This window comes from Lagenorhynchus albirostris, chromosome 18, assembly GCF_949774975.1.
Source record: "Lagenorhynchus albirostris chromosome 18, mLagAlb1.1, whole genome shotgun sequence".
Lineage (NCBI taxonomy): Eukaryota > Metazoa > Chordata > Mammalia > Artiodactyla > Delphinidae > Lagenorhynchus > Lagenorhynchus albirostris.
This window is the reverse complement of record NC_083112.1, coordinates 247,699-275,439: the sequence shown is the minus strand read 5'-3', so window position 1 is coordinate 275,439 and position 27,741 is coordinate 247,699. Positions and strand designations below refer to the sequence as shown.

General features: G+C 49.8%; 1 protein-coding gene across 1 annotated transcript; it reads right to left on the bottom strand.

Annotated features, from left to right (window-relative positions):
• Positions 1-636: 636 nt before the first annotated feature.
• On the bottom strand, positions 637-27,458 carry ATP12A (ATPase H+/K+ transporting non-gastric alpha2 subunit). Its single transcript, XM_060129522.1, has 24 exons — positions 27,322-27,458; positions 26,682-27,278; positions 26,240-26,468; positions 23,131-23,190; positions 22,137-22,340; positions 21,257-21,370; positions 20,193-20,327; positions 19,949-20,066; positions 19,420-19,688; positions 18,056-18,254; positions 17,830-17,939; positions 16,049-16,183; positions 12,575-12,767; positions 10,563-10,738; positions 9,697-9,833; positions 6,984-7,134; positions 3,811-3,979; positions 3,562-3,716; positions 2,303-2,426; positions 2,027-2,172; positions 1,476-1,609; positions 1,246-1,347; positions 750-841; positions 637-665 (listed from the first exon to the last, which is right to left on the bottom strand). The coding sequence occupies exons 1-24, from the start codon at positions 27,456-27,458 to the stop codon at positions 637-639; spliced, it is 3,915 nt and encodes a 1,304-aa protein (XP_059985505.1).
• Between the last annotated feature and the right edge of the window lie 283 nt (positions 27,459-27,741).

Sequence of the window (27,741 nt, the reverse complement as noted above, 5' to 3'; positions counted from 1 at the left end):
CTGGGGCTAGCCTATGCCAACGCCCCGGGGCTCCCTTTTGGAGCTGGTGGTCAGGGTGGTCAGCTCGGGAGGAGGGAGGGCATCACAGGACCATGCCTCAGAGTCAAACTGAGGTCGTCCCAGTTGCTGTGATGTAAATGTGCCATCGCTTCATCCCTTGCAAACCTCTAGCTGAATTAGCCTTTTCTGAGCAAGGTGACTGTGAAGAAATAAATTCCCTGGGAATTCACAGGAATCTTAGGGAGGTCACTGGACTTTTAACAGAGTGTGGAATGGAGGTTTGAGCAGTCCTGTCTAGAATTAAGGGACAGCGAGACCCCAGCAGATGTCTGGATTACCCGAGATTATTTAACACGAGTGACCTTTATATACATATAAACACGCCATGCTTCCCTACACCGTTCCCTTGAAATTCACATATTTTAAAATAACAAGATAGATATATAAATTAAAATCATGTATGAACAGTTAAATCTCTGCTTTAAATTACAAAACATCAGTGAGCATCTTTCCTACAGTTCTGTCATTTCTTAAACGCGTTCTGACGATGTCCCCACGGCTGCAATCGCCCAGCTGGCGGCCGGAAGATGAAGAACATTCTGACGTGCAGCTGGGGGCTCGGGAAGTAAGGTGGTCTTAATAGTACATGTTCTTATCCCACCAGCCTATAGAGGTAGAAAACAGTAAGCTAGAAACTGAGGGGAGTCTGTTGCACTAGACAGAGACCCCCAAATCATACTACTACTTACTTCCAGGGTAGAGTCTGATGGCCAGTTTCCGCACCTCATCATACACCCAGATCAGAACAGCGTGTGGTACAGCCACGAACCAGTACTGAGGCCTGGGAGGGGGCGGAGGGAGGGAGGTGAGACCCACGCACCCAGAGGGGGGCCCGCCCCACAAGTGGAGGAGCTTCTCGGTCACTTCCCAGCCTCACTGGAGAGAACGACGCCACTGCGTCACACAGCGTAAAACCACACTGGACCGTGACCACTAGAAACAACGCCTGCCTGGGAAGTGGTCTGCCGGACGAGGGTACAGATGGGATGGTGAGGGATGGAAAACCCACCTCGTCTTCTGAAAAAAACTAGCGGGTCAAAGGCTCAGACTGATATAAAACCGGTGCCATTTTACCTCCTTTGAAAGACTTGAGGGGAAAGAGTCTCTGGAACCCTAGTGATTATTTAGGCCGTGACAGCAGATGGGGGCTCACTCCTCCCTCCCCACTGTTGAAGGGAACCTCACCGGAGCATCGTGAAGTTCAGGGCCACGATACTCCCGAGGCCGTAGGAGAGGATTAGCGCGATGATAACCTGCGAGGCAATCCCCACCCAGATGACTTTATTTCTGTAAGACACAAAAGCAAACAGATTCTGAACTCCCAGGCTCAGCCCCACACACCCAGCACAGTCAACGCCTCGTCATCCCTGCAGCAAAGGCCCAGGCTGAACCATGAGGGTGGATGCCGGCCGTACCTGAAGAGACCCTGCTGGAAGATGGAATTCCTCCGGGTTTTCCTGATGATCAGATCTGCTATTTGCTGGACCATGATGCCAACAAAGAATGCTGTGTAGCCCGTCCATTCTAGGTACTTCCTCTGGTAGCTTGTCTGTCAACGGCCAGAGAAAGAGAAGTCCATGAGGGCCAGGATGGAAACTTCAGGGAGGCACCAGCACACTTCTGTAAGCCTCTACTCTCTCCCCCTTACCAAGACTGAGCGAGGATCACCTCCTTGTGGTTGGAAAGAAACCTTTCTTTCCTTTAACCAGCTGAGTAGGAAAAGATGCTAACTTAATGGATTTGGCCCAACTGTGGCAATGTTGGCTGGTTACTCTTACACACCTATCGCAAAGCTAATGTGAAAAGGTGAGCTCTAGGCACCTAACTCGAGAGGTGAGCTGAGCCCCGAAAGAGGCAAACCGCTGTGACCAAGGGGCCCACAAGCCCCGTTAACCGAGAAAGCTGTCACCTGCTTTGTCCCCTCACGGTCTTCCCAGGAGGACACTGCTGGAGGGCCCGCCCTTACCCATTCTTGTCCATAGCTGTCTTCCAAGTCGTTCACATAGCCCTTTTCCCACTCCACCCGGAGGTTAAGGAGAGTGCTGGGTCGAAAGCCCTCCTGTGCGTACACGGTGAAATATACAACAAAAGCTCCCAGGGCCTGCATGAGGCCTGAAAGAACAGAAGAGGTTCTGTAATGACTTCAGAATTGCCCCGACCTCATTCTCCTCTGGGTTCCTCCTCACGTCCCAACCCTGCCCCACAAGGCGAAAAGAATTCTCTGGGAGGCCCCTCCTCGCACCAATGTGCAGGTAGGAGTACACGGCAAGTGGCTTGTTCACCAGTCTGTCCTTCTTCTTGTCGCGAGGCTTCCTGTTCATAATGTCACTTTCAGCTTTCTCATAAGCCAGGGCGATGGAGGGAATCTAGAGGGAGAGAGACCCCGTGAGGCCCGGCCCTGAAACACTATGACACAAGGGGACAGCGGCTGCATAACCAGGGACTATGGGGTTAGGGAACTGGTCTCTCCAGGGTACAGGCCTCGGGGTGCGTCATCTGTAGAGAATTTAAGAGTCAGTCGGCTTCTGATCATTGCCTTGTGCTTCCAGTTCTAAACAATGCTAGTTATAAAGCACTTTTCTCTCCTTCTGTCCTCTCCCACTTCGCCCCGCCACTGACCAGTGGTCCTCTCACAGGTCCTCCCCCGCTGGAGGGCAGAGAATCTGCATTTCTAACCAGGTCCCCGGTGATGCCTGGAAGAACCACTAGAGTGGAGAAAATGAGCAAACTTCAAGGGCCTGGAAAGTGATCTGACTGCAGGCTCTGGGGCCTCAGCTCCCCACTAAGGTAAAGATACCCCCAGCCCCCTGCAGCGTGGAGGGTGCCCTGCAGCTGTCCTATGAGATGAGGGAGGAGGCGGCAACTTGCAGGGCTATGAGTTCTGCTGCTGCCTGTCACCTGTGTAAGCCAGAGCCACGGGAATAACTGCCACGAAGCTTTCTTAAAGGGATTCGTCCGAGAAGGGGAGAGGGTTTAGGTGACGTTACTGTAGGTCAGCGTGCAGCTTTACAGAGTGTTAATCGTGGCTACTTCTTACTGTGTTTGGTGAGGGGCTTCGGGGTCACAGATCCTTTTACTTAACGAGGAGCGGCTGTGGGTTATCACTTCAGCCACTGGGCCCCCAGCAGTACAGGGACTACTTTGATGACAGCTGCATCTTCTCAAAAGAAAAGGGAGGCATGTGAGCTGAAACTGACTGATGGCATGCTTTTTCGGAATGGTGAAGAACTTATGTCTTGAAAAGTTCTTATATGGAGGGCAGTGGTTTTAATTTTCAAACATATGACAGATCTCTCTAGTCCTTTGCTCTGAAGTGTGGTTCGTGGACCAGCAAACTCGGCATCACTTAAGAGCTTGTCAGAAATGCAGAACTTCAGGCCCCATCACGTCGAGGTTTGAGAAGCATTGATTTAGTGCATCTCTTGCTCTTGAAGGTAATGACTCTGAAGTTTCCATCACCTGGGGAACTTATCAGACGCTGTTCCCTTTAGGGCTACTTACTATGTCCGTGCCCAAGTCGATGAACAAGATAGTAATGGTGCCAATGGGCAGGGGAAGCCCAGCGATGATGTAGATCAGAAAGGGGCAGAGCTCAGCGATGTTCTTGGTCAGGGTGTACGCGATAGTCTTCTTTAGGTTGTCAAAGATCAGGCGACCTAGGCAAAGACGTTACGTTTCTCCTTACAGGACTCGCTTCTGATTTTGCAGGCGGCCCCAGCCCTCGCTAAGACCCCTTGAGACCCCACTCACCTTCCTCCACCCCTGTGACGATGGACGCGAAGTTGTCATCCAGCAAGACCATGTCGGCTGCACTTCTGGCTGCATCAGAGCCCGTTATCCCCATGGCGATCCCGATGTCTGCCTTCTTTAGAGCCGGGGAGTCGTTAACTCCGTCCCCTGTCACAGCGACGATAGCATCCTGTGGGGACACCAAGAGGAGGTGAGTGAGCAGCCTGGGCAGGGGCCACCCACTCCCTTTGTCTTGAGGCCGCGAGGTCAGCCAGAGGCAAAATGAAGGCCCGCTTTGGGTTTGGGGGGAAAGATTAAGACAGCAAATCCCAGAAGCAAGAGCAACAAGCCCCAAACAAGATGTGTGCGAATAATTAAAACCAATGTGAATCCAAACTGGAAAGGAAGAAGTGAAACTGTCACTGTTTGCAGATGACCTGAGACTAAGCAAAGAAAATCCTAGACTCCACCAGAAAACTGTTAGAACTAATAAATACAAAATTAGTAAATAGAAATCTGTTGCATTTCTATACACTAACAACGCACTCTCAGGAGAAATGAAGAAAACAATCCCACTCACAATTGCATCAAAAAGAATAAAATACCTAGGAATAAATTTAACTGAGGAGGCAGAAGACCTGTACTCGGAAAACTATAAGACACTGAAGACGACACAGACAGATAAAAAGATACACTGTGTTCCTAGATTGGAATAATATTGTTAAAATGACCATACTACCGAAGGCAATCTACAGACTCAATGCCGTCTCTGTCAAAATATCAATGACATTTTTCACAGAAGTAGAATAAGTAATTATAAAATTTGTATGAAACCATAAAAGACCCCAAATAGGTGAAACAATCTTGAGAAAAAACACCGAAGCTGGAGGTATCACACTTCCTGATTTCAACTATACCACAAAGCTACAGTAATCAAAACAGTATGGTACTGGCACAGAAAACAGACACATGGATCAATGGAACAGAACAGAGAGCCCAGAAACAAACCCACAATAATGTGGGCAATTAATCTACAACAAATGAGGCAAGAATATACAATGGAGGAAAGACAGCCTCTTTACTATATGATGTTGGGAAAACTGGACAGCTACATGCAGAAGAATGAAACTGGACCACTTTCTCACACCATATACAAAAATAGACTCAAAATGGATTAAAGACTTAAATGTGAATATAAGATATGAAACCGTAAAACTCCTAGAAGGATACATAGGCAGTACACCTTTGACATCAGTCTTAGCAATATTTTTCTGGATCTCTCTTCTCAGGCAGGGGAAACAGGAGCAAAAGTGAACAAGTGGGACTATATCAAACCAGAAAGCTTTTGCACAGCAAAGGCAATTATTGGCAAAACAAAAAGGCAACCTACTGAATGGGAGAAGATATTTGCAAATGACATATCCAATAAGGGGTTAATATCCAAACTATACAAAGAGCTCATACAACCTGACATTAAAAAAATAAACAATCCAATTAAAAACTGGACCTGAATAGACATTTCTCCAAAGAAGATATACAGGTGGCCAACAGGCACATGAAAAGATGCTCCATACCACTAATCATAAGGAAAATGCAAATCAAAGCCGCGATGATGTACCATCTCACACCTGTGAGAATGGCTATTATCAAAATGACAACCAGGGACTTCCCTGGCGGTCCAGTGGTTAAGACTTCTCCTTCCAGTGCATGGGGTGTGGGCTCAATCCCTGGTTGGGGAAGTAAGATCCCAAGTGTCTTGTGGCCAAAAAATCAAAACATAAAACAGAAGCAATATTGTAATAAATTTAATAAAGACAAAAAAAATACAACCAATAGCAAGTGTTGGCAAGGATATGGAAGAAAGGGAACACTTGTGCACTGTTGATGGGACTGTAAATTGGTGCAGACACTATGGAAACCAGTATGGAGGTTCCTCAGAAATTTAAAGATAGAACTACCAGTGGATCCAGCAATTCCACTTCTGGGTATTTTTCTGAAGAAAACAAAAGCACCAATTAGATAAGATACATGCACCCCAGTGATCATTGCAGTATTATTTACAATAGTCAAGATACGGAAGGAACCCAAATGCCCATGAATAGGTGAATGGATAAAGAGGATGTGGTGTGTAAATTTGTTACTCAGCCGTAAGAAAAAGGAATGAAATCTTGTCAGTTGCAACAATGTGAATGGACCTAGAGGGTGTTATGCTCCACATGACATAAGTCAGAGAAAGACAGATAGCATATGATTTTACTTATATGTGGAATCTACAAAACAAAACAAATGAACAAACATGACAAAACAGAAACAGTCATAGATACAGAGAACAGGTGGTTGCCAGAGGGGAGGGTGGGGGTGTTGAGTGAAACAAGCATGGGGGATGAAGACACACTTTCAGTTACAAAATAAATGAGTGGCAGGGGTGAAATGTACGGCATGGGAGACACAGTCAATATGTAATATCTTTGTAAGGTGACAGGTGGTAATTGAATTAATTGTTGTGATCATTTTGAATTGTAAAGAAATATCAAATCATTATGTTGCACACCAGGAACTAACAGTGTTGTAGCTCAATTATACGTAAAAACAAACAAACAAACAAACACATAAAAAAAGAGATCAGATTTGTGGTTACCAGAGGTGGGGGGTGAGGGGAGGTGGAATTGGAGGAAGGGGGTCAAAGGTACCAACTCCCAGTTACAAGGAGTGCTGGGGATGTAACACACAACATTACAGGAAAGCTGTTGAGAATTCATCCTGAGTCCCCATCACAGGAAAAAATTCTTTTTTCTTTTTCTTTAATTTTGTATCTATATGAGACAGCTGTTCATTAAACTTACTGTGATAATCATTTCATGACATATGCAAGTCAGATTGCTATGCCGCACACCTTAAACTTATACAGTGCTGTGCGTCAATTATATCTCCACAAAACTGGAGGGAAAAAACCCAGTGTGTGTGCAGGCGACAGTGGGTACGCTGTCTTATGGCTTTGCGCTTTCTGTTCTGCGTCCACTCACATCCCCCATAGCGCCAAACTTCCCTGTCGCAAGGCCCCAAGGTGAGCAGAGGGTCAGCCCCGACGGGTGGAGATGTGGGGTGGTGAGGATGGGGGCCCAGCGCTCAGCGCTGCATGTCCCCGTGGGATGGTGACACACCTGGAAGGTTCCCCCAGTGCTGCGTCCACCCACCTGCCTCTGACAGCCCTCCACAATGATCAGCTTCTGCTGGGGGGACGTCCGGGCAAAGACGATCTCCGAGTGGTTGGCCAAGAGCTCGTCCAGCTGCGCCGGGCTCATGTCCTTTAGCTCCATGCCGGTCACCACAGCGGCCTTAGCGTCCCTAGAAGGGCAGCAGGAACTGGCTGAGGCTCAAGGCTGAAACACTGTTCTGGGCGGGAGGTGGGCTGAACCTCTTTGATTTTACCTGGAACCCACAGTCCTGACACCTAGTCCTCTGGTGGGATAACCGGGTGTGTGAGTACTCGGGATACTTTGGTCTCATTTCAAGACAGTGAACCAAGGCTGACAAATAAGGCATTTCCTTGCGTCACTCAACAGTAGGAAAAAGCCAATTAGCCATTTCCTTCCAGGAATGTGTGAGAGGTGGTACTTCCCGGGGCAATGCTTTACTCAACAAGTAAAAGGAGGGTAAAAAAACCTGCCTGTTTGTACGTTTTGGGTCCTAGAATCCAGCGTATGCCTAAACACATGGGTAACAATTCTTTACTGTCATTTCCTATTTATAGTGTCTGCTATGCCATGAGCTATGCAGGGAGAGAAGTTTATTGAGGTCTTCTTTGAGGAAAGCTTTTAACTGCTGACTATAAAAGTGAGGTTCTAGAAACTATGTGCAGATCTGACTGTGCTGTCCCCTGTGAACGCTCTCCCGAGGCTTCCGCTGTGCTTTGAGCAGACCCCGGAATCCCTACTCGGTCTGCAGGGCTGGGTGCAGCCCATGCCATCTGTCCCTTCTGACTCTTGCCAGCAGCCCACTAGGCTTCTCAGTTCTGAGCCCCCGGACTCTCCGTGCAAAGGCCTCACACGTCCTGCTACGTCGACTTCCCTTCCCTTGGTGAACACTCCAGCCTTCTAATCTCAGCTTAAACATCCTTTAGTACAAAACACTGCATGCTTTTTTCATTCTAAAAGTTCTGAGCTTTTTTTTTAGGTCTGTTCTTTCCTATCGGTGCTAAATATTGGAATTCTAGCACTTGACTCAAACTACAGGTCTTCCTATATTCTGGTAAGAAAATGTATATATATGGGGCTTCCCTGGTGGCACAGTGGTTAAGAATCCACCTGCCAGTGCAGGGGACACGGGTTCGAGCCCTGGTCCGGGAAGATCCCACATGCCGCGGAGCAACTAAGCCTGTGCGCCACAACTACTGAGCCTGCGCGCCACAACTACTGAAGCCCGCACCCCTAGAGCCTGTGCTCTGCAACAAGAGAAGCCACCGCAATGAGAAGCCCACGCACCACAACAAAGAGTAGCCCCTGCTCGCCACAACTAGAGAAAGCCCGCACTCAGTAACGAAGACCCAATGCAGCCAAAAATAAATAAATAAAAAAGTAAATAAAAAAATTTATTAACAAAAGTATATATAAATAAAAGTAAGTTAAGAAAGAAAGGGTGTTTCCTTTCTCCCCAGAGCTGCAAAAAATGTTATTCTGTGATCATGAAGCTGGAGTTGATACAGTGGACAATTGAAAATGTTCACAAAGCATCCACCCCTCTCTCCTGTGTGGTAACTTGTAGGAAAAAGTATAATCTTACTATTTAAAAAATCAAAACAGATAAACAAAAGCTCCAAACCTGTCTTCATAGATGAATGCTATTGACACAAAAGAGCGGTGGAAGACCCTTAGACTTCAGATACTGCTGCTGTGCCCAGAGGCCGTTCAACTGTTTGGTTGTCTTAACTGGTAATTCATTGCCCTGGTAGTAATTCACTACCTGACAGCTCTGTGTTCCTAAAAGGCATAAATGCTTGGGTAAACTAGAAGAGGTTCTTTGGTTTTTCCCTTTTTTCCCCACATGCATGAAAGTATAATAAAGCCAATGACACTGATTTTCAAACTAAGACTTTGGAGCCCTTGACTCATATAAATGATCAGCAGTCCAGGCTCCCACTGCCAGCTCCTTTGTCCCTGTGTGTCCTTCACTGAACTTACCACATCACAATTAATTTACTTTTCTTCCCCTCTGGCTCAATGGAAAGCTCCCCAAATGTGGGGAGAGTGTCTGGTCTGTTTCTGCTATAGCTCCAGTGTCTGGCGCAGTGCCTGGTAGACACTAGGCACTCAACAATTATTTGTTGAAAGAATACAGAACAAATGGACAGATGACTGGACTAAAGGATGAACATGATTCAAAGAATTAGGAGACACAAGAAAACCAGTCTTTCCTTACGAAGCTTCCATTCTATTTACTACCAAGTAAAAAGTAAAGAGAAGTATGTTTCCATAGCTACACATTATGAAGCCAATGGAATAAATACGCAAGATGCAGACTGGGAGGGCACATGGAATGCAAAGTGTTCTCAATATTCTTGATTACACAACTGCATCAATGGCTGGTAATTTCCTGTAAAGTCTTTGCTTCAGTTTCTTCACGCTAAGTTAGGTACTTAAGTTTTCAGATCTGCTTCATTGGGTTGAAATTTCATACAAGACATGCACACAGGTAACCCTCATGGCACCAGTACCATGCCTGGCACATGTCCGGTGCTCAATCCAATTTTGAGGAAGGAATGGATACATACATTATAGAGTAAAGCAGCCTCGCATAACCCTGAGAGGATGTCTGGCAGGAAGGGGGTTTGCACCCACAGCATGGCTCTTTACAGGCAACAGGGCCCCGTGGCTAAGAACCTGAGTTCTGCTGGGTGGGTTCCGAGCTCACCGCTTGTTAACCTGTGCCACAGCAACGTTGAGGCGTTTTGCAATGTCTTCCACTGTCTCACTGTTGGCGGAAATGATACCTACACTCTTGGCAATAGCTTTGGCTGTGATTGGATGATCGCCAGTAACCATGATGATCTAGAACACAAACAATGAGAAGGGCATGTAGACGGTGAGGGGCTCAGGTACCTGAGCAGGGACAACTCGGCATCGCCTGCTCCACCATGGCCCCGTACAGCACGGCTAGGGATGACTATGCTTTGCCCTAATGAGTCGTCCTTGATCTTTAGGTCAAAGAAGCAGCTGTCTTTGAAGGGCACACTGATCCCACGAGATCTACCCTTGCTCCTAAGCTTCTTACATTTCCTCCTCTGACATCCAGCCTTTCCTTCGGACATAACTTTATCTGTGAAAGGGCTGACAGGATGTCTCCTTGGGCAGCTTCGTGATGCTCCACAGCCTTGCAATTTACACGGTAATGGAATTCATATTTTGGCTTTTATATCATGAGGGAAATGGAGTATGGAAGCTGGACCTCGAGATTAAGTAATAAAACCTCGAGATTAAGTAATAAAACTATTACTGTCTATCACAGTCTAGGGCAAGATGTGACCACCTCATGGCACAGGGACACAGCTTTCTGCTCGCTGCAGTTACTCTTGTGGTTTATTCCACACAGACACAATCACTTTGCTTTTATGGGACAGTTACTGAAATCTTAGTACAGTGAAAGTGGAGACTAAAAAAAGGGGAATTATGACATTTAGTTGAAGAGACCTAAATACTGACTCTCCCATGACAAATGTTCCTAGAAAGGGATCCAACATCAATGGAGGACTTGTTAATTCAGGAATGTGTAAGTCCCACCTTGATCCCTGCACTCCGGCACTTGGTGACCGCATCAGGGACCGTGGACCGAGGCGGGTCGATCATCGATAAGAGGCCCACAAAACAGAAGTTGGAAGTAGGAAAGTTCATTGTGTCTACATCAAATGAATAGGTTGCTGGAAACTCGTCTGCTGGCAGGTAGAGATGACAGAAACCTGAAATGGGTATAAATTTGGGAGTCAATGAAACTAGGATAAGAAATGACACAAGAAAGAAGGAACAACAACAAAGAAAAAAGAATGAAAGAAAGAAGGAACATTTTCATACACTCTCAGTCCTTTAGAGTTTAACCAGAACTGTTTAATTCCTTCAGTTCCATAACACATGTTGTTTTTAGGAAAGACATGTTTCATCCCAAAATAATTTACTCTGTGCCCATTAGGTTCTCTGTTATGTTCTGGAAACAGAAAGCCCAGAAGTAGACAGCCTTTACTTCCCAAGAGGTTGAAGTTTAGTGGGGGACAGACACAAAGAGATGAAGAGCCCGGAGCGTGGTGAGTACCACAGAGCAGGGCTACGCTCAGCCACCTGAGAACAGGAAAGACTTCACCGAGGAGGTCATGTGAGCTCACTCTTGAGCAAGGAGTCGGATGTTTCCTGGGGAAAGAAGGGAGGACAGGCGGTGGGAAGGCCCTTTTCAGCAGAGAAAACAAAATGTGCTCCTGCGCAAACCGGGGAAGGAACTGGGGCGTCAGGGGAAGGGCATGATGTTCAGCCTTTAATCACATGTGAGGGAAAGGTCAAACGTGAGGGTCCTAGAGCAACTCAGACGGGCAGCAATCCTGCCTTGAAAGACTACTTGGTGCTGTGGGGCTCGCCTCAAGCATTATCAACTCACTTACGTATTTTATTTGCTTTACAGACGCAAATGTCCTTTAGAAACACACATTCCACAGATTCCATCTCTACTGGCAAGAGCTTTCACGATGTTTAATGAGCCTTATCGTCAGTATGAACTTCTGCTACCTTGAACCCATCCATCACCCTGTCGTTCAGAGCTGCTGTTTCGACGGCCCCCGATTCTCCCAGCAGAACATGTCCTGTGATACCCCTTACGTTGCCACTGACAGGCTTCTGCCACGGTGGCTGTGCTTCTAAGGTTCCTTCCACCTCTAACGCCCCCTTCTCTCAGTTACTGGCAGTACGTTTTCCCTAACTGCTCAGTGGGAAGCTTCAACATTTTTTTTTTCTTTTTTTTTTTTGCGGTACGCAGGCCTCTCACTGCTGTGGCCTCTCCCGTTGCAGAGCACAGGCTCCGGATGCGCAGGCTCAGCGGCCATGGCTCACGGGCCCAGCCGCTCCGTGGCATGTGGGATCTTCCCAGACCGGGGCACGAACCCATGTCCCCTGCATCGGCAGGCGGACTCTCAACCACTGCGCCACCAGGAAGGCCCCTCAACATTTTTTTAAACTTACTTTTCCCCTCTAATTAGCTGCTAAGTCTTACCAATTGTGCCTCCACAGTCTCTGTATGTGACCTTCACGTTCCCGTTGCCTGGGATCAAATCCCTTTTCGCCTGAGTGAGGGCAGCACCTCCTGCTGAGACCTACTCTGCTCCTGTCCTCGCCAAGAAGGGCGCTGCAAGCCGACCTCCACACGACCCTCCTAGCCCTGTGTCCCAGGACCGTGATACCTCGTCCACCTGCAGCCTCGACAAGGCGCGTGCCACTCCATCCGTTCCCACCGCTGTGCTCTGGCCCACGAGGTTCCCTCTGCGTGAGTGCGCTCCCTACCTCCCTTCAAGTTCCCTCACTCCAAGTCCAGAATGAAATGCAACCCGTCCCACGGTAACTTCCCAGATTTCCCTGATCTGGAAGGGACCGCCCCGCACACTATCCATCACACAGTGTCTCTTGTACGTTGACCATTTCTCCTTTATGACTCAAGTGGACGCCAGAGCTACTCCGCTACATCGCAGGCCTGTCTCCTCGTGTGCCGGAGGCCGGCAGAGAGCCGCGGGCCTCACGGGCGGGATCAGGGCTCTGCTCACCCAGCACGCGCTCCCCCAGGCCGCCCAGCTCCATGTACGCCGTGTGGAAGGCCTTGGCCGTGCTCCTGTCCAGAGGCTGCTCCTGGCCGTTGACCATGATGGTGCTGCACTTCTCCAGGACCCGCTCGGGGGCCCCTTTCATCACCACGAGGAAACGCTTGTCACTGGGGTCGTCTGTCTCGTGTATGGAGAGCTGCGGGGGAAAGGGGTGGAGCATGTTCAGTGTGGCATCGGGCAATGACACCGTCTTTACTACTAAGGGCCTGAACTGGACACATCTTTAAATGAGCAACACGACAAGATTAAAAACACCCCTTTCTCTGTTGGCTACTGGTCCTTGATTTATAAAGAAGGAGTGTCCTCCACAGGCACATTCTGTCCTTTCCACCCAAGCAATATGCAGAGAGCTACACTCTGTCCCAGCCCAGGGGGACACCTTGAATTTGAATCAGGGTGTCTCGCAGGGGGAAACTCAGCCTGTCTCTCAAACAGAAACTGGCTGCTTTAGGGAGGCCCGATGCGCTGTCGTCCTGTGAAACCTGCTGCCTTGAACACGATCTCCTGGGGCGACCGTGGGGTCAGAGGGCTGGGAGCTGCCTTGTCTCACCTCCTGCCTTGACTGCCCTCCCTGCAGACCCGAAACGTCCTGCACTCAGTCAGGCACGTGGGCAGCGTCATTACCTGGATGTGACAGAGGACGTGAGGGCTGTGAGGACAGCCTCTCACGCTCAGGCCTCTGGGGGGACAGCTAAGTAACAAGAATCACAACTTTACCATCATTACCCTTTGACCTCACAATTCTACTTCTAGATGTACCCTAATAAGATAATCGGGAAAACTGTGGAAAAATTTATAGACAATAATAAAGTGGCTAAGTCTAGACCTTATTTTATACCAGGTACCCTTCTAAGCCCTGGAAAGAATTTTAGGAAGCTGGAGTGTTTGGGAGAGAATGAGTAAGTTACAAAGAAAAATTCTATCATTTTGGGTCTACCAGTTGATTCTAAACCAGTAGTTTATAGACTTTTGGATATCAGAGATGAGTACAAAAAAAAAAAAAAAAAAAACCATGGAGGGCAAACGCAAGGTTGCAGCTTTTTTCACATTGCCAAGTAGCGACATTAAAAAAACCAACTAACCGAACCAAAAACCTCCACCTACTGTCACTATCATTTTCTGAAAGGTAGGGCATTTTAACACTTAAAGTAGAAATAATAAATACTTTTATTGTGTATACTGTTCTGAGTGCCCAGAAATTAAATGGACTCATTTAATTCTCAAAACTATGGCCATGGGTACCATTATTACTGCCTTTTACAAGGGAGGAATCTGAGGTGCAGAGAGTTCAGTGACCGCTAGCAGGGGGCTGAGGTGGGACCTGAATTCTGGCCAGCAGGCCCCAGAGTCCCTGCCCTAACCATGCAGGACATAAAGGATAATCTTCTAAATTCAATTCTTTCATCTCTATATAAAATTTTATAAAATATTGTCCTAATTTTTCAATTTGCCATAAACTATGGAAAATATTTTAATGGACCAGTCTCAGTTTGGGGAACTGCTATTCTAAGACTGTCCACTTTGTTTCCTTGGGTTGAACGAGGCCCCAGAGACCCTCCAAGGTCATGACACCCAACCACCTTGCTTAGTGCTGAGTGTTGCTCGTGTGTGGATATAAAATGGCACTAATAGCATCCCAGAGGCTCTTTGGCCTCTTCTGAAGGACCCTCTCCTTTCTAGACCAACCCTCAACATTCCGTACACGAGGCCTCACAGAACCCGCTTTTCCTCACATCTCACACGACGAGGAAGCCTTCCCTGGAGGAGACAGAGCCCCGGGGGGACTCTGAGTCTCGTTCATGGTTGGAAGGCCATCCTGCCTAGTCCTAAGAGCATGGTCCCCTGGGTCTGCCTGAGTCCTGGCTCTGTCCCTGGCTGGCTATGTCCTGTTTCCTCCTTCTCTACTGTCTAACAGAATTGTTGTGAGAAGTGTGGAAATTAGCACATGATAACTATTGTTACAATCATTATTTTAGAATTGCTACTCATTCTATTTTCACTACATTTTTGAACAGAAATCTGATTTCCTCTACATTTTACATCATACATTGTTAGTTGTCTGTTTTGCTAACCATGATTTTTTACTGTTCAATCATCCACAAAGATGTTTGCGCCACAGTTATTTCCCAGTCCTAAATTCCTTCCAAAGAAAATGTGTGGGTGGGTGGGACTTCCCGGTGGTGCAGTGGTTAACAATCCACCTGCCAATGCAGGGGACACGGGTTCAAGCCCTGGTCGGGGAAGACCTCACACGCTGAAGAGCAACTAAGCCCATGCACCACAACTACTGAGCCTGCGCTCCAGAGCCCGTGAGCCACAACTACTGAAGCCTGCGTGCCTAGAGCCTGAGCTCCACAACAAGAGAAGCCACTGCAATGAGAAGCCCACGCACCCCAATGAAGAGTAGCCCCCGCTCGCCGCAACTGGAGAAAGCCTGTGCACGGCAACGAAGACCCAACGCAGCCAAAAATAAATAAATTAATTTAAAAAAATAAAAGAAAATGTGTGGGTTATCACCAGAAACTTGTACACAAACATGGTTATCCTATTTACATAATTTACTGTTATGCAAAGACCAAGTCACGATGCCCCACTCTCAGCTTTGGAGTCTACAGGGAATCCCACCTGTACCAGCACCTTGGGCTAGAAACCGTCCTTTGTCCTAACATGACTGCTGGGCGCCCCTGGCATGAGGGGTGACAACTAGCAAGGATCACCATTCTCTTCCTGAGCCACGGGGGAGAGGAGATCCCTACGTACTGCCTGGGGGGCAGAACGGGAGAGCAGTGTGGCTGGCGCTCACTGGTCTTCACGGAGGGCAAGGCTTACCAACGTGGCCTGAACGGAACTGCCCAGACTCTGTGCTGTGGTAGAAAAAGCACAGACCCAGGAGTCAGAGGCGTGAAAAGTGCTTGTGCCACTTAGATGCTTGTGTGACTCTGTCACCTCAGCGCTTTCTAAGGCCTGTTTCCTCACCCTTCAGTTGGGGTTACTTGGTCCTACGTCACAGGCCTATAATGAGGATTAAATGAGACAAAGCACGTAAAGTGCCTGACGCAGACGAGGGGCAGCGCTGCTTCTCCCCATGCCCCACCCTTCTCTCGTCCTTTGGGATGCGGCCGCTGCCCCTCCTTGGCCAGAGTTACCCAGTGCGGGTGCTGTTGCGTCTGTGTGCGTGTGAGTGTGTACGTCACACAGATAGATCACGCGTGGGAACGGCAGGACCTTCACCGTTCTTTTTCTATACTTATTTCAGGGAAACCTCTTACGGGTTTACCAGACGTCCAGGCCCTGCATCTCTGAGGACTATTTTTGAAGTCAAGTGTCATTGACAATACATATTAACCAAAGGATACTTACACAGGTGGTAATGCTGTTCTAGTGATGATAAAGATTTAGTTGTGACGAAAAACTCACCTGAAATTTGTTGGTTGAGTTAAAAGGTATTTCAGCTACTTTGCGGTTTCTTTTTCTAATTTCCATCACGTTACCCAAAATGACCTCTGAGAATTTCAAAAGAGCAGTTTCTGAGGCATCTCCAACCACAGCTTTCTGCGAATCAAGAGATAAATAGTTGCAGCACATAATCTGGTTCTTCTCTGATCAATTGCAACGAACCAACACGTAACCTAAGCTTACTATCTCCTGGAGAGAGAAAACAATTACCGCACAATTGGTGACTGACTTAGGACTGTTAACTGCAGGGCGCCACCTGCTGGCATTAGGGGAGTTCAGAAAAGTGAGAGCTCTGAGAGCAGGAAGTTTTCATGAAAAAAGCAGTTATGAACTAGATCTTGAAAGACAGGTGGGGAGAGTTCCCTGGCGGTCCAGTGGTTAGGACTCCGCGCTTTCACTGCCAGGGCCCGGGTTCAATCCCTGGTCGGGGAACTAAGATCCTGCAAGCCGCAAAAAAAAAAAAAAAAAAAAAAAAAGAGAGAGAAAGAAAGACAGATGGGTTACCTACAGAGAGAGGAGCAGAAGAAAGCCTTCTAGAAACCAGAAAGCCGTGAAGGAAGGCATGTGGTGGGGAAACTCTATCGTGAGTGCTGAAGCACAGGTGGACACGGAGAATGTGGCAGATGTAAAGAACCCCAAAAGGCAAGCACGGAGGCCTACACTCGAGAAGCAGAAAATAGAGAAGCATGGAAAGTTTTTGAGCAAAGTTAGATGAAGTAGTCCATCTAACTAATGAGGTATTTAAGGAAAATTAGTGGCATGCAAGAAAGACAGGGGAGGGATAAACCAGAATAATGGAGGCCAGTTAAGAGGTTGGTACAATTGTTCTGATGCAAGGTATTAGTGATAACAGAAATGTAAAGTTGGATGTTCTGAAACAAGAGTAATAGGCCTTGTTGACTCACTAGATATTTGGGAAGGAGTAAGTTAAAGATGACTTCCAAAAGGATGACAAGTAAAATGGTTGCAGCATAGAAAAATAGAAAATTTGGGATAAGATATTAACTTGGAGCAAGTGTGGGTACAGGTGGAAGGTGACAAGTATAGTATGTTGAGTGTCTAGCCTGCAAAACCTCCAAGTGGAAACACACACAGTGAGCTGGAGATGCATGGAATTTGGGTGAGAAATTAGAACTGGAGATAAGGACTTGAAAGATACAGAGAAGTGATTGGCCAAAAAGAGAATTAATGAGCTGGCTGATAAAGAGAAGCAAACAAAAAATATAAGTAAGAGTCAATGAAGGAAACAGATGGCAAACAGGAAAGCCAGGACACAGATTCAGTGACTCCTGAGAGGGAGAGGGAGGAAAGGAGGGGAGGAGAGAGAGGAGTTTCATATATTGCAATTATACAAGAGCTCCAGGCAGCCCAGAGGAATACGCTCTAAGACCCCTCCTTCTATTTCCAGCCGATTACATGTTAAACATCAGTGAATGGCATTTATGTAATAAGTAACCTTTGATTATATCTTCTTAGCTGATAAAGAAGTTAGGAAAGTAACTTAAAGGCACATTCATTTTCTGGAAAGAGACAGAATTTTCAAAAGGCCCAAGTGAATATTCTGAGAACTTTTAGATTTCTCGAAGCTAGTTACAGCGAAAAAAGTTTTCTACAGGTCTTGTGATTAGACTTGCTCTTACAGCATAAACCTACTCAGCTGGAGAGATTAAGTCAAGCACCAAATCAGAACAAGAAAGTGACGTGGCTCTGCCTGTAACTGAGACCGTGTGCAGGGCCTTCACCTTCATGATGGGGACGCTCTCCTGTCCTGGTCTGAACTCAGCGCGGTTACACAGCGTTATGATCTTTGACAGGGAGGCCCAGGTTGCAGAGCTTTGATCAAAGACTTGATCTGGAAAGAAGAACAGGGGATGCCAAGGGTGCTGGGCTCGCACCCACGAACAGCACTATTCACCCCAAGGGCTGAGTCCGCAGTGCAGGGCCAGGCTGGACGCGCCGAAGACTCACTCGAATGGTCTTCGCTAGTGTCCGCCACGAAGACCTGGTTGTCGAACCACAGATGGGCCACGGTCATCCTGTTCTGGGTTAGGGTCCCCGTCTTGTCTGAGCAGATGATGGAGGTGGAACCAAGGGTCTCCACTGCCTCCAGGCCCTTCACCAGGCAGTTCTTCTTGGCCATGCGTTTTGCTGTCAGTGACAGAGCCACCTAGACGGAGGAGAGAGGGAGAAGCTTGGAGAAAAGCCACCCTTTTGAACTCGGGTTCAATAATGCAGAAACAGGTAGAGCTGGACTAGTGTCAGGTATGGTTATAGATGCAGTAAAGCCGCATCGGCCCCAGTGACCGAGAAAGCCCGTAAAGCCCGTAAAGCCCTATACGTGGACGTGCCACAGCCCTTCCTTCTATTGAATGTGGAACACTCTTTTGTCCCTTTGCTCCTTCAGGAAAATGATCCTAAGGCGCCCACAGGTCGCAGAGCCAGGCAAGTCATGTGTAATTACAAAGGGGGCCTTGGCTGTCATTCACAAGCAAGAACGCGTAAGACGGACTTCCACCGCTGTTTGCCAAAGGGCTTGTCCCAAAGGGCTACCTTGCTGCTTTGGGGAATCAAGAAGCATTTGTTTCACTTTAAGAGCTCCATATTTAAACATTCTTCGCTCTCTCTGAACCCTGCAGATCTCAAAGGGTTCTGTTTGCCTCCAATTCTGTCAAATTACTCTCTGCTGGAGTCAGAGGAGACCTGGAATCAAAAACTTCTGTCTTTGCTCAGGATGGCGCCAGGCCACCTTTACACAGGACTGAAGATACGAGGCCCTCTTCCCTGCCTGTGGGGCCCGCACCACAGAGAAGGGCCTTGTTCAAGGGTGAGCTAAGCAGGGAGAACCAAAGCTGAACCTGGACGTAAGCACAGGAAGGGGCTGAACTGCTCTGCAGGAACACACAGAAGCATGTGTGTGTGTCCGTGGGAGTCTGAGAGGGAAGAGAAGCGAGGTAAAAAGTGTGCTCAAGTCCCTCAGCTGTAGAAACTGCCAAAGGAGTTTGTTGGTTTGTTTTCCTTTTGAGAACAGTGGAAATGTGGGGGGAGGTATCCGGCTTCTAGAAAATCCATAAATGGTGGTTCAAGGCTGTCTTATCTAGATCTTAAGGGATTTGCAGACAGATCTCCTGAAAATGAAAATATAAGTTTTCAAGGACATTGCATTCAAATATTAACAAATCACAATTCTTTTTGTCCCTCTAAGAAACAGTCTGTTCAGAATGTACCACGGTTGCCCCGGACGGAGCAGACTCAGCCGTGGTGGGCGCTCACCCAGCACAGCAGAATGGCATGTTAGCAGGGTCAGCGTACGACCACTAGTAGTGCAGACTCACAGTGACAGTGGCCAGGAGACCCTCAGGCACGTTGGCCACAATGATGCCAATGAGGAAGATGATGGAGTCCAGGACATAATACTTCATGGACACTGCGATGATGAAGAAAAGGACGCCGATGGAGACTGCCACTCCTGCCACAATGTGAACAAAGTGCTCGATCTCGATGCCAATGGGCGTCTTCGAGTTCTGGACTCCCGAAGCCAGCGAGGCGATCTGCCCAATGACGGTGCGGTCACCCGTGTTGATGACCATGCCAGTCGCTGTGCCTGCAGGTGGAGCAGACATTTTATTCTAGGGGTCCTCAGCTAGGAGGGACCACAGCCTCACGGACCTCTCTTTGGTGGCTTACGTGGCCAGTCAGCACATGACATTACTAAGGCCAAACACCAGCTCTCTAGGTTCTTCAATTCCACGTTTTCTCTTGGAGAAGCTTTGCAGCAAGTGATGGTAAAGAGAGGAAAACAAAGCCTGAAGACGGAGAAGCGCTATGAGCGGAACATGCGGTCCTGCAAGCAGCTGGACTTACCTTCCAGACAGGTTGTGGAGAAGAAGCTGATATTCTTTGTCTCCAGGGGGTTGTCATGGGTAAACTCAGAGGAGCGGGGCTGGGGCTCAGACTCCCCAGTGAGAGATGAGTTGTCTACCTAGAAGTTTTGAAACCAGTTCAGGGTCAGGCACCTTGTCCCTTCCCCAGCTACGCCGAGACCTGGAAAGACCACAGCAAGCCAGCTGGTCATGAGCACGATCCTTGGGGCGCCTGTGACGCTCACCTTACACCCCTGAGCAGACAGCAGCCTGATGTCCGCGGGGATCTGGTCTCCTCCTTTAATCTCCACTATATCCCCCACCACCAGCTGGTCTGCAGGAACTGTCTTCTTCTCTGAATCTCGAACGACAAGAGCTTGCTGCGAAAGAAAATCATGACCCAGGACTCAGATTCCCTCCTGGAATGACGATGGCAGTCCTGCACCCTCTCCAGACCTCAGGAAGGGAGGCACTAGGACCCACAGCTGTCAGAATAGCAGAAAATGAAACAAAGACTTTTACTTGGGGCCTGAAGACCCTAAGAACTATTGTTTCTTGAGAAGGAGCTCATGGAGATATTCTTTGACCCAGAAAATTCTGCCATGGGAGGGTACAGCAAAGCGACAGCCCTGAGCCTGGCGGGAAGGGAGACCATTAAGGATGAATGATCCTGCTGGGAGGTCCAGGAAGACTCCTGAACGTTGAGCCAAAGGGTTTAACAATCTTGCTCAGGTCGGGAAAGCTTTAATGGCGCGAGAGAAGGGTCTCCACTTCCTAGCACAGAAGATCCCACCCAGAGTCCCCTCTGCCCAGCAGCTCTGCAGACCAGCGAGGGTGCGGTTTTCCTGCCACGCTGACAGCAGTGCACGGTCTCCCTAGAGGACCCCTCCTGGGTTCCTGTGGGCGGAGGGATGGGGGGGCCTCCCATACTGAGAGCACATGTGGGGAGGCTGACAAATGGGAGCAAAGAGGGTGACACTTAAAGAATCCCAGGTCGGCCTCCTTGGTTCCCGCTCGGAACCCCCTGGACTGCTTTTGTCTAAACAGCTCACCAGCGCTGAGGAGAAACCACAGGAGATGCTGTGCAACGCCTCATGTCCCTGTCCCACTTCGCTCTCGACTAAGCGCTTTTCTCCATTTTATCTTGCTGATCATCTCAAAACCCGGGGAGGAAACAGGGGCTCCACAGAGATTAGGTCACTTTGCAGGCAGCAGGGAGGGAGCCCAGGCCTCCAAGCTCTTCCACTCCCCCAGCCTGATGCTCGCTCATCTCAAGTCTCGCAGACACCACAGTGGGTGCCTCACCCACCTGTGGAATCATCTGGCGGAAGCTGGCCATGATGTTGGTGCTTTTCGCCTCTTGGTAATAGGCAAACACCCCGGTTAAAATAACCACCAGGGCAAGCACGGAGCCCAGGTACACCTGGGAGAGGGGGACAGGCATCGATCAGAAAAACAAGCATCAGGAACGAGCCAGAGCCTAGGGCCAGGGTGCTCCATGGCCAGCGAGAGACATGGCAGTAGTGTCCTGGTGTAAATTGCAGGCACACAATTTACACACTTGAAGTATATAACGAAGTGATCGTTAATAAGGTACACAGTGTGCAACAGTCACCACAATCCGTCATCCCAGTAAGTCCCCTTGAGCCCACTGGCCATCACTCCCCACTCCAGCCCAGCCCTGGCAGCCCGACGGGTCTGCTTTCTGAACCCAGGGCGGGTCTGCTCTGAACATTTCACATCAGTGGAATCGTGCAGTATGCGGCCTCTCTCATCTGGCTTCCTTCTCTCAGCATCGTGCCGGCCAGTACAGCTTTGTGTTTCAGTCCTCCGCTATCAGCAGGCACAGAAGCCCTCCACAGCAAAGGGAGAGAATAGCTTTGAGGAGAGAAAGCCCAAAAGCACTTCACGTGGATAGGGATCCTTTTTCTCCACGTAGGAAGGAAATTTTGTGTTTCTCTCTCTCTCTTAAAAATTCATGCTCATACTGCCTCTGAGACACCAGAATGTCAGATGTAATTTCTGTTTTACACTTTGGAAAATGACTGATTTTCTCAAACTCACGTGGTGACTGATCAGTGGTGGACCCCTGACCCCAGCCCAGTGCTCTGCCCTTGCCTTACGGTGCTGACTCCTCACCGCCCCCCGCCCCGTTACCACCAAACCCAGGAGGAGCCCCAGGGCCTCACGCTGTCCAGGGAGGAGGACTTATCGTTGGAGTACTGAATCCCATATGCGATCCAGCACAGGACGGCTCCTATCCACAGGAGGATGGAGAACCCCCCCACCATCTGCTTGAGGAACTTGATAATCTTCGGGGTTTCCTTGGGGGGGGTGAGGGTGTTGGGCCCATCCCGAGCCAGGAGCTCAGCAGCCCGGGTGCTGGAGAGACCCTGAGAAAGCAGAGCCAAAAGAAACAGAAATCAGACGTTTCTCCCCCGTTGGGTTGGATGTCACGTTTCTGCAGAGGGTGGGTAGCGGTTACTACGTCCCAACTCAATCACTGCACCACCCAGGGAGCCTCGCCTGTCAGACTCCGCCATTCCCTCAGCATGCCCTTCGGCCTCTCACATGCCGTCTCGGGGAGCAGCGTGGCTGCTGAGCGCTTTCCTACACGTCTGCCTCCCCCGCCCACTGCGAACTCCTGAAACCCAGGCATCGCCTGCTCCTCACACTGCAGGTACTCTTGTTGACTTGAACAGGTGCACCCAAATCTCCTGACGTTAAGACACCAAAACTTTTGAGGTTTGAGATTTGAATTCACAGAAGGAAGCCCTACTTCTGTGGTGGGAGATTTTATGAGGCACATGGTGTGCCCTGCAGCCTTGTCCCTTTCCGGAGGAGGCCTTGATAAGACCCTAATACGTCCTGGGCACAGGGTTTAAAAGCAACCCCTGATCATGACAACGAGGAAGCATCCAAACCTTCCTGGGGTCACCACAGCTTTGCTGCGGTCACAGTCAAAGAACTGCCTGTGACCAAGCACACAGCTCAACAGAGGGCTTGGCCAGGGCTGTGGTTCAGACGGGCCAGCTCCCGAGGGGAACCAGCCCTGTCTCGCATGGTGGGCATGTGGGTGGCTGGCATTCTCAGAGTCGCAGCTTTAGGTCACTCATTCTTTTCCACAAACCCTGAGCACAGTCCTGGGATTCTCTCCCCATCACTGGTTCTCTGACGACTTACCGTAATGATGTTTGTACCGTATTTTGTTTCCAATTCCTCAGTGCTGAGTTTGTGATCATCCTGAAGGCCATGAAAAGAAAAACAGAGTGAATTAGATAATTCCAAGACTCAAACCCTAAGCCTTGACAAGTGCACGAAAGCTGGGAGTAGCGCTGAGGAAGGCAGAGGGGTCAGGGAGTGTGGGATGAAAAGAAGGAACCTTTGTCCCAGGGGCTACTGCAGCGAGAGAAGAGAACCTCGCTGCAGGACAGGTCACTGGCCAGGGGATTTTCTGGCCACCCCTGAACAGTTCAGACTTAACTTGCCATTTACCACAAAGCAGCTGTCCTTAGTTTTTCTGAGCAAAGCAATGCGTTTCACCTCAGTCTGGTCTCCAGCACATGCAAATCCTAGCACACCTGTTGTCCAGGCACCAGTGATCTGGACACTTAACTCAGACCTGAACTGTGGGATCCGTGGAGGGCTGTGAGTAGTGCCAAACCATTTCATGTCCTGACTGTTACCCATGCAGCCCTCACTGGGCAGGCGGTCTGGTACAGAGAAGCATGCCTTTCCTTATTCCAGTACTTGAGACTCAGTTCACTGTCAGAGAAGAAGCCCCCAGATTAAAAACCTGCCAAATAAATACCGGCCGGGGGGGGCACACTTGCTAATTTTGCCACAGAATCATTAGGCTAAAGCAGAGTCTCTCAACCTTGGCATTATTGACATTCGGGGCCAATAACTCTGTTGTGGAGGCTTCTAGCCACCAGCGCCCTCCCTTAAGAAGTGATAACCATAAATGCCTCCAGACATTGCTGAATCTTCCCTGGGGAGCAAGGTCCCCCTCTCCTCTCCCTTTGAGAACCTCTGGGCTAAAGGACTAGAAGCCTCTTTCTGTGGCAGGAAACCCAGGGCGAAGTTTTCCTCACCCCACCTAGAAAACCCAGCATTCAGGATTCTAGAACTCTGATTGTCTGAAACAAAAATTTATACCGTGACTGGTACCAGAACCATCTCTTTTCTCAAGTATATGCAAAAAAGTTTCATGTTACAAAAGAGGTTTTTTTTTTTTTTTTGCGGTACGCGGGCCTCTCACTGTTGTGGCCTCTCCCGTTGCGGAGCACAGGCTCCGGACGCGCAGGCTCAGTGGCCACGGCTCACGGGCCCAGCCGCTCCGCGGCCCAGACTGGGGCGTGAACCCGTGTCCCCTGCATCGGCAGGCGGACTCTCAACCACTGCGCCACCAGGGAAGCCCACAAAAGAGGCTTGATCTGCCTTGCTCATTTGTTCATTGTACCAATATCAACTGAATGTGGTATTGCTGAGGAGTCAAAGGATTAAGACACAGTTCTGTGCACAGTACACCAAGTCCTGGGCAGAGAAAAGTTAAAGGATGATTAGAGCCATCGGTTTCATGGATGCACCTCAGACTTTGAGGGGCTGTACTGCACTGTCGTCTCCTGCTAGCCCGGCTCTGGGGATGAGAGCAGGGCAGGGTGCGGGAGTGAGCTCTGCTGGAACAGCACAGGGCAGCACCAGGTGGCTCAGGCTTGAGTCACTGTCTGCCTGCGTCTTCAGAAGCCAGGGATGCTCTAGTTCTCATCAGGGTTCTAACTTGCTGGAGGGGTCGGGTTGCAAGGGCATCCAAGTACGCAGTCACAAATTATAGGATTCTTGTGAGAAGGTTGTGAAAAAGGAGGGAAAGAAAGATGTATCTCAGCAAGGAAGCAAGGGAACACTTTGGCCAATACTATGGAAATTATTTTTCTGTATTATACATCTTCACAAAATGCTCCAATCTCAAGGGAGGTTCTCATTGTAATTTACAGGCATATGATACAATGGATATATATTCATGTTATAATTAGCAATTTCAAGTAAGACTAGTTATGTCTTCGCCCCTAACTGCTAGAGATACGTAGGAAATAAGAATGACTATCTCAGTCTTTCTCCTGCTTTCTCTGTAACCCTCTTAACAACTCTAAGAGGTAGGTACCATTTTTAATTCCAATTTTTCACAACAGGGAACTGAATTTCAGTCAAACTGGGATTTCAGTTCAGGTCAGTCCAGTTCCAGGGCTGTGGTCTTAAGTGTCCTCAGAAGATACATGGACAAATGCCTAGTGGTGTGTGCCGTTTAATGCGCTCTCCAGGAAAAATAAATAAAGAGCTCCGATTTGTAGCATTTACTGATTTCTCACCCCAGTCACACTTCACGCTACTAATCCAGTACCAGTCAGCTTGCCAAATTCCTGAGTGTTTAACAATTGGCCCTGTAGCACACATGAGCACACACTACTACCAGCTGCTCAAAGAATCCCAGCTTTAAGGTCTGCAGTGAAGTGCAGGGACAATCTAGCATAATCTCAAACTCACGTAGAAGTTTCCCCTTTGGCATTCCTGAGATGCAGTGTCACATTTCAGTCCCAGGGCAGCTCTTTTCCAGGGCAGCCAGCTTTACCAGAAACAGGGTTGCACGTCCACAAAACACTTCCATTAAGGACACTCTCATTCTTATCTCACTTTTCTCCTGACAGACCCACAAAAATTGTTTATTTCCCATTTTACCTAAAGAAAACGGAGCTTCAGCAAAGCTAAGTAGTTTGCTCCCAGTCACAGATCAGCCACGGAGAACTGGACCTCAGCTGAGCCTAAGGTTGTCTGAAGCCAAGCCCAACTCTCTTACAGCTGAAATTCTTTCTCGTGGGGCAAATATACCCAGAAACCTAGCAAGTGTAGTGCTTTTGGTTTTCCTCCGGGGTGGTTCTGCCTCAAATAGTTCAATCTTATCAGCTAAAATGTGGCAGCTGGCTGCTTGTATCATCTCGGCGAAGCCACCAGGAAGGAGAGCGGTCTGGGCCGTCCATGCCTGTGGGGACCGGAGTCAGAGACTCCCTCTGAGTGAGTCTCACCTGGGTGCGCCTACAGCCTGAATGCAGGGAGCTTTCAGAGGCCTGACCCCTGGGCAGATATTATCACACCATTTTTTTTTTTTAAAAACAAGGAAACAAGTCTCAGGGCTTTTCAAATTCTTGAGACTGAATTTTCTTCTGTGGGAGGTGGGTTATAGGGGCGAGCTCTCGGCGGGGAGGGCAGTGCTCAGGGGCACCCGGTTGGCTCAACTGACCAGATCGAGTTCTTTCTTAAGCTCCTCTTTCGGCTGATGCGTTTTGCGTTCCAAGCAGTTCTTTTTCAGGCCCCTGTACTTCTCGTCATGCCCCTTGTCCGTTTTCTCAATGTCTCCGGTTCCGCTGAGCTCCACAGAGTAAATTTCTGTTTTCTGAAAGAGAAGCAGAGGTGCGGTGCTGGCCCGAGGTGGGTTTTCCGAAGCGGAGCTGAGGCCTCCCCGGCGGGACCTGCAGGGAAGACGCGCCTCCCTCCCTCCGGCCCCTCCTCCCGGGTTCTGCTCCCTCCCCGCCCGGCGAACAGCGTCCCCCGCGCCCTCTCCTCCTCTGCTCCGGGGTGGAGGGCTGGTTGGGCGCGCGCAGGGCTGGGCAAGTTATTTCCCCGGCTCGAGACAAGATCCCCCAGGAGGGCAGGGTCTCCCTCGTGCCTGGTCCCCAAGGCACACGCCAGCGCGCCGTTCCTCGGCGGGGGCGCCCACTGAACTCCCGGGCCCCAGAGGCCGGGGCGGCTTCAGGACCACAGCGCACCGGTGGAGTCCCCAGCCCCGCGCCGCCTGCGAATCAGGACCCCCGCGGCCCCTGCCCCGCGTCTGGCTTCGCGTCTTCACGCCGGCAGCCCTGGGTCTCCGCGCAGCGGAGGGAGACGCGCGGAGCCCGCCCGCCCTCTCCTGCCGCCCCGCGCGTTCGCGCCCGGCTGCACGCACCGGCCTCATGGCGCGGGCGGGGGCCCCGGGGGGCGGGCGGGGGCCGAGGCCGGTGGCGCGCTCCTTGCTCCTGCGGCAGCCGAGCGCCTGCCTGTCCGGCTCGGGCGGCGGTGCGGCCTTAAATGTGCGGCCCGCCCCTCCCCGCCCCTCCAGCGGGCTGCGCGCCCGGCGCGCTTGGGCCGGGTGGGCAGTGCGGTCCCGCGCCCCGACCTGCCGTGCGCCCCGCCCAGAGGAGAGCCCCCGCCCACCCTTCTCTTCGAGACCTAATTGCTCGTCGGTGGGGATTGCAGCTCCCGGTGTCCCGGCAGTAAGAAGCCCCGGATGATCGGAGAATCGGCTTCAGGGGACGGTGATGGGGTCAGAGCGAACCGGGGGATAACCTGGAGACCCTCCGAGGGGCAGCTCCGTTCCTCTGCAGGGTCCAGACGGGGATGGAGGCGCTGTGAGGCCCGAGGACGAGGCGCCCCGTGGGGATGGAGCCTCCCCTCCTCCGCAAGGGCTGCCCCACAGTCGCCATCACCCCCCTTACCTTCTTCCCGAAAGGGCAGCGTTTGAACTCAAATCCCACCCCCAACCCCCCACTGCCCCCCGCCCCCGCGCAGCAGGGCAACAGCAGTGAGTCACTGAGTCCTAAGGGACGGGAAGACTCCGGCGACATCTGGTTACAGATACACATCACAGGTTCTCCAGCGTCGCAGCTCAAGCACCAGTGTACTCCTGGGGAGGTCTGTGTAGGGAGATACAAACTTGGTATGAAATGTATTCCCCCTTTGCTGGGAATCCGGGAGAACGGGTCTTGC

Bases quoted from the DNA above. Each gene is read 5' to 3' on its own strand.
- ATP12A (XM_060129522.1), bottom strand. From the start codon at position 27,458: ATGGCGACTGTGGGGCAGCCCTTGCGGAGGAGGGGAGGCTCCATCCCC. The intron at 12,768-16,048 runs GTGAGTTTTTCG...TTTCCCCCGCAG, and splicing joins ACTCAACCAACAAATTTCAG to CTCTCCATACACGAGACAGA. The intron at 9,834-10,562 runs GTGGGACTTACA...TTTGTGTTCTAG, and splicing joins GCCGGAGTGCAGGGATCAAG to ATCATCATGGTTACTGGCGA.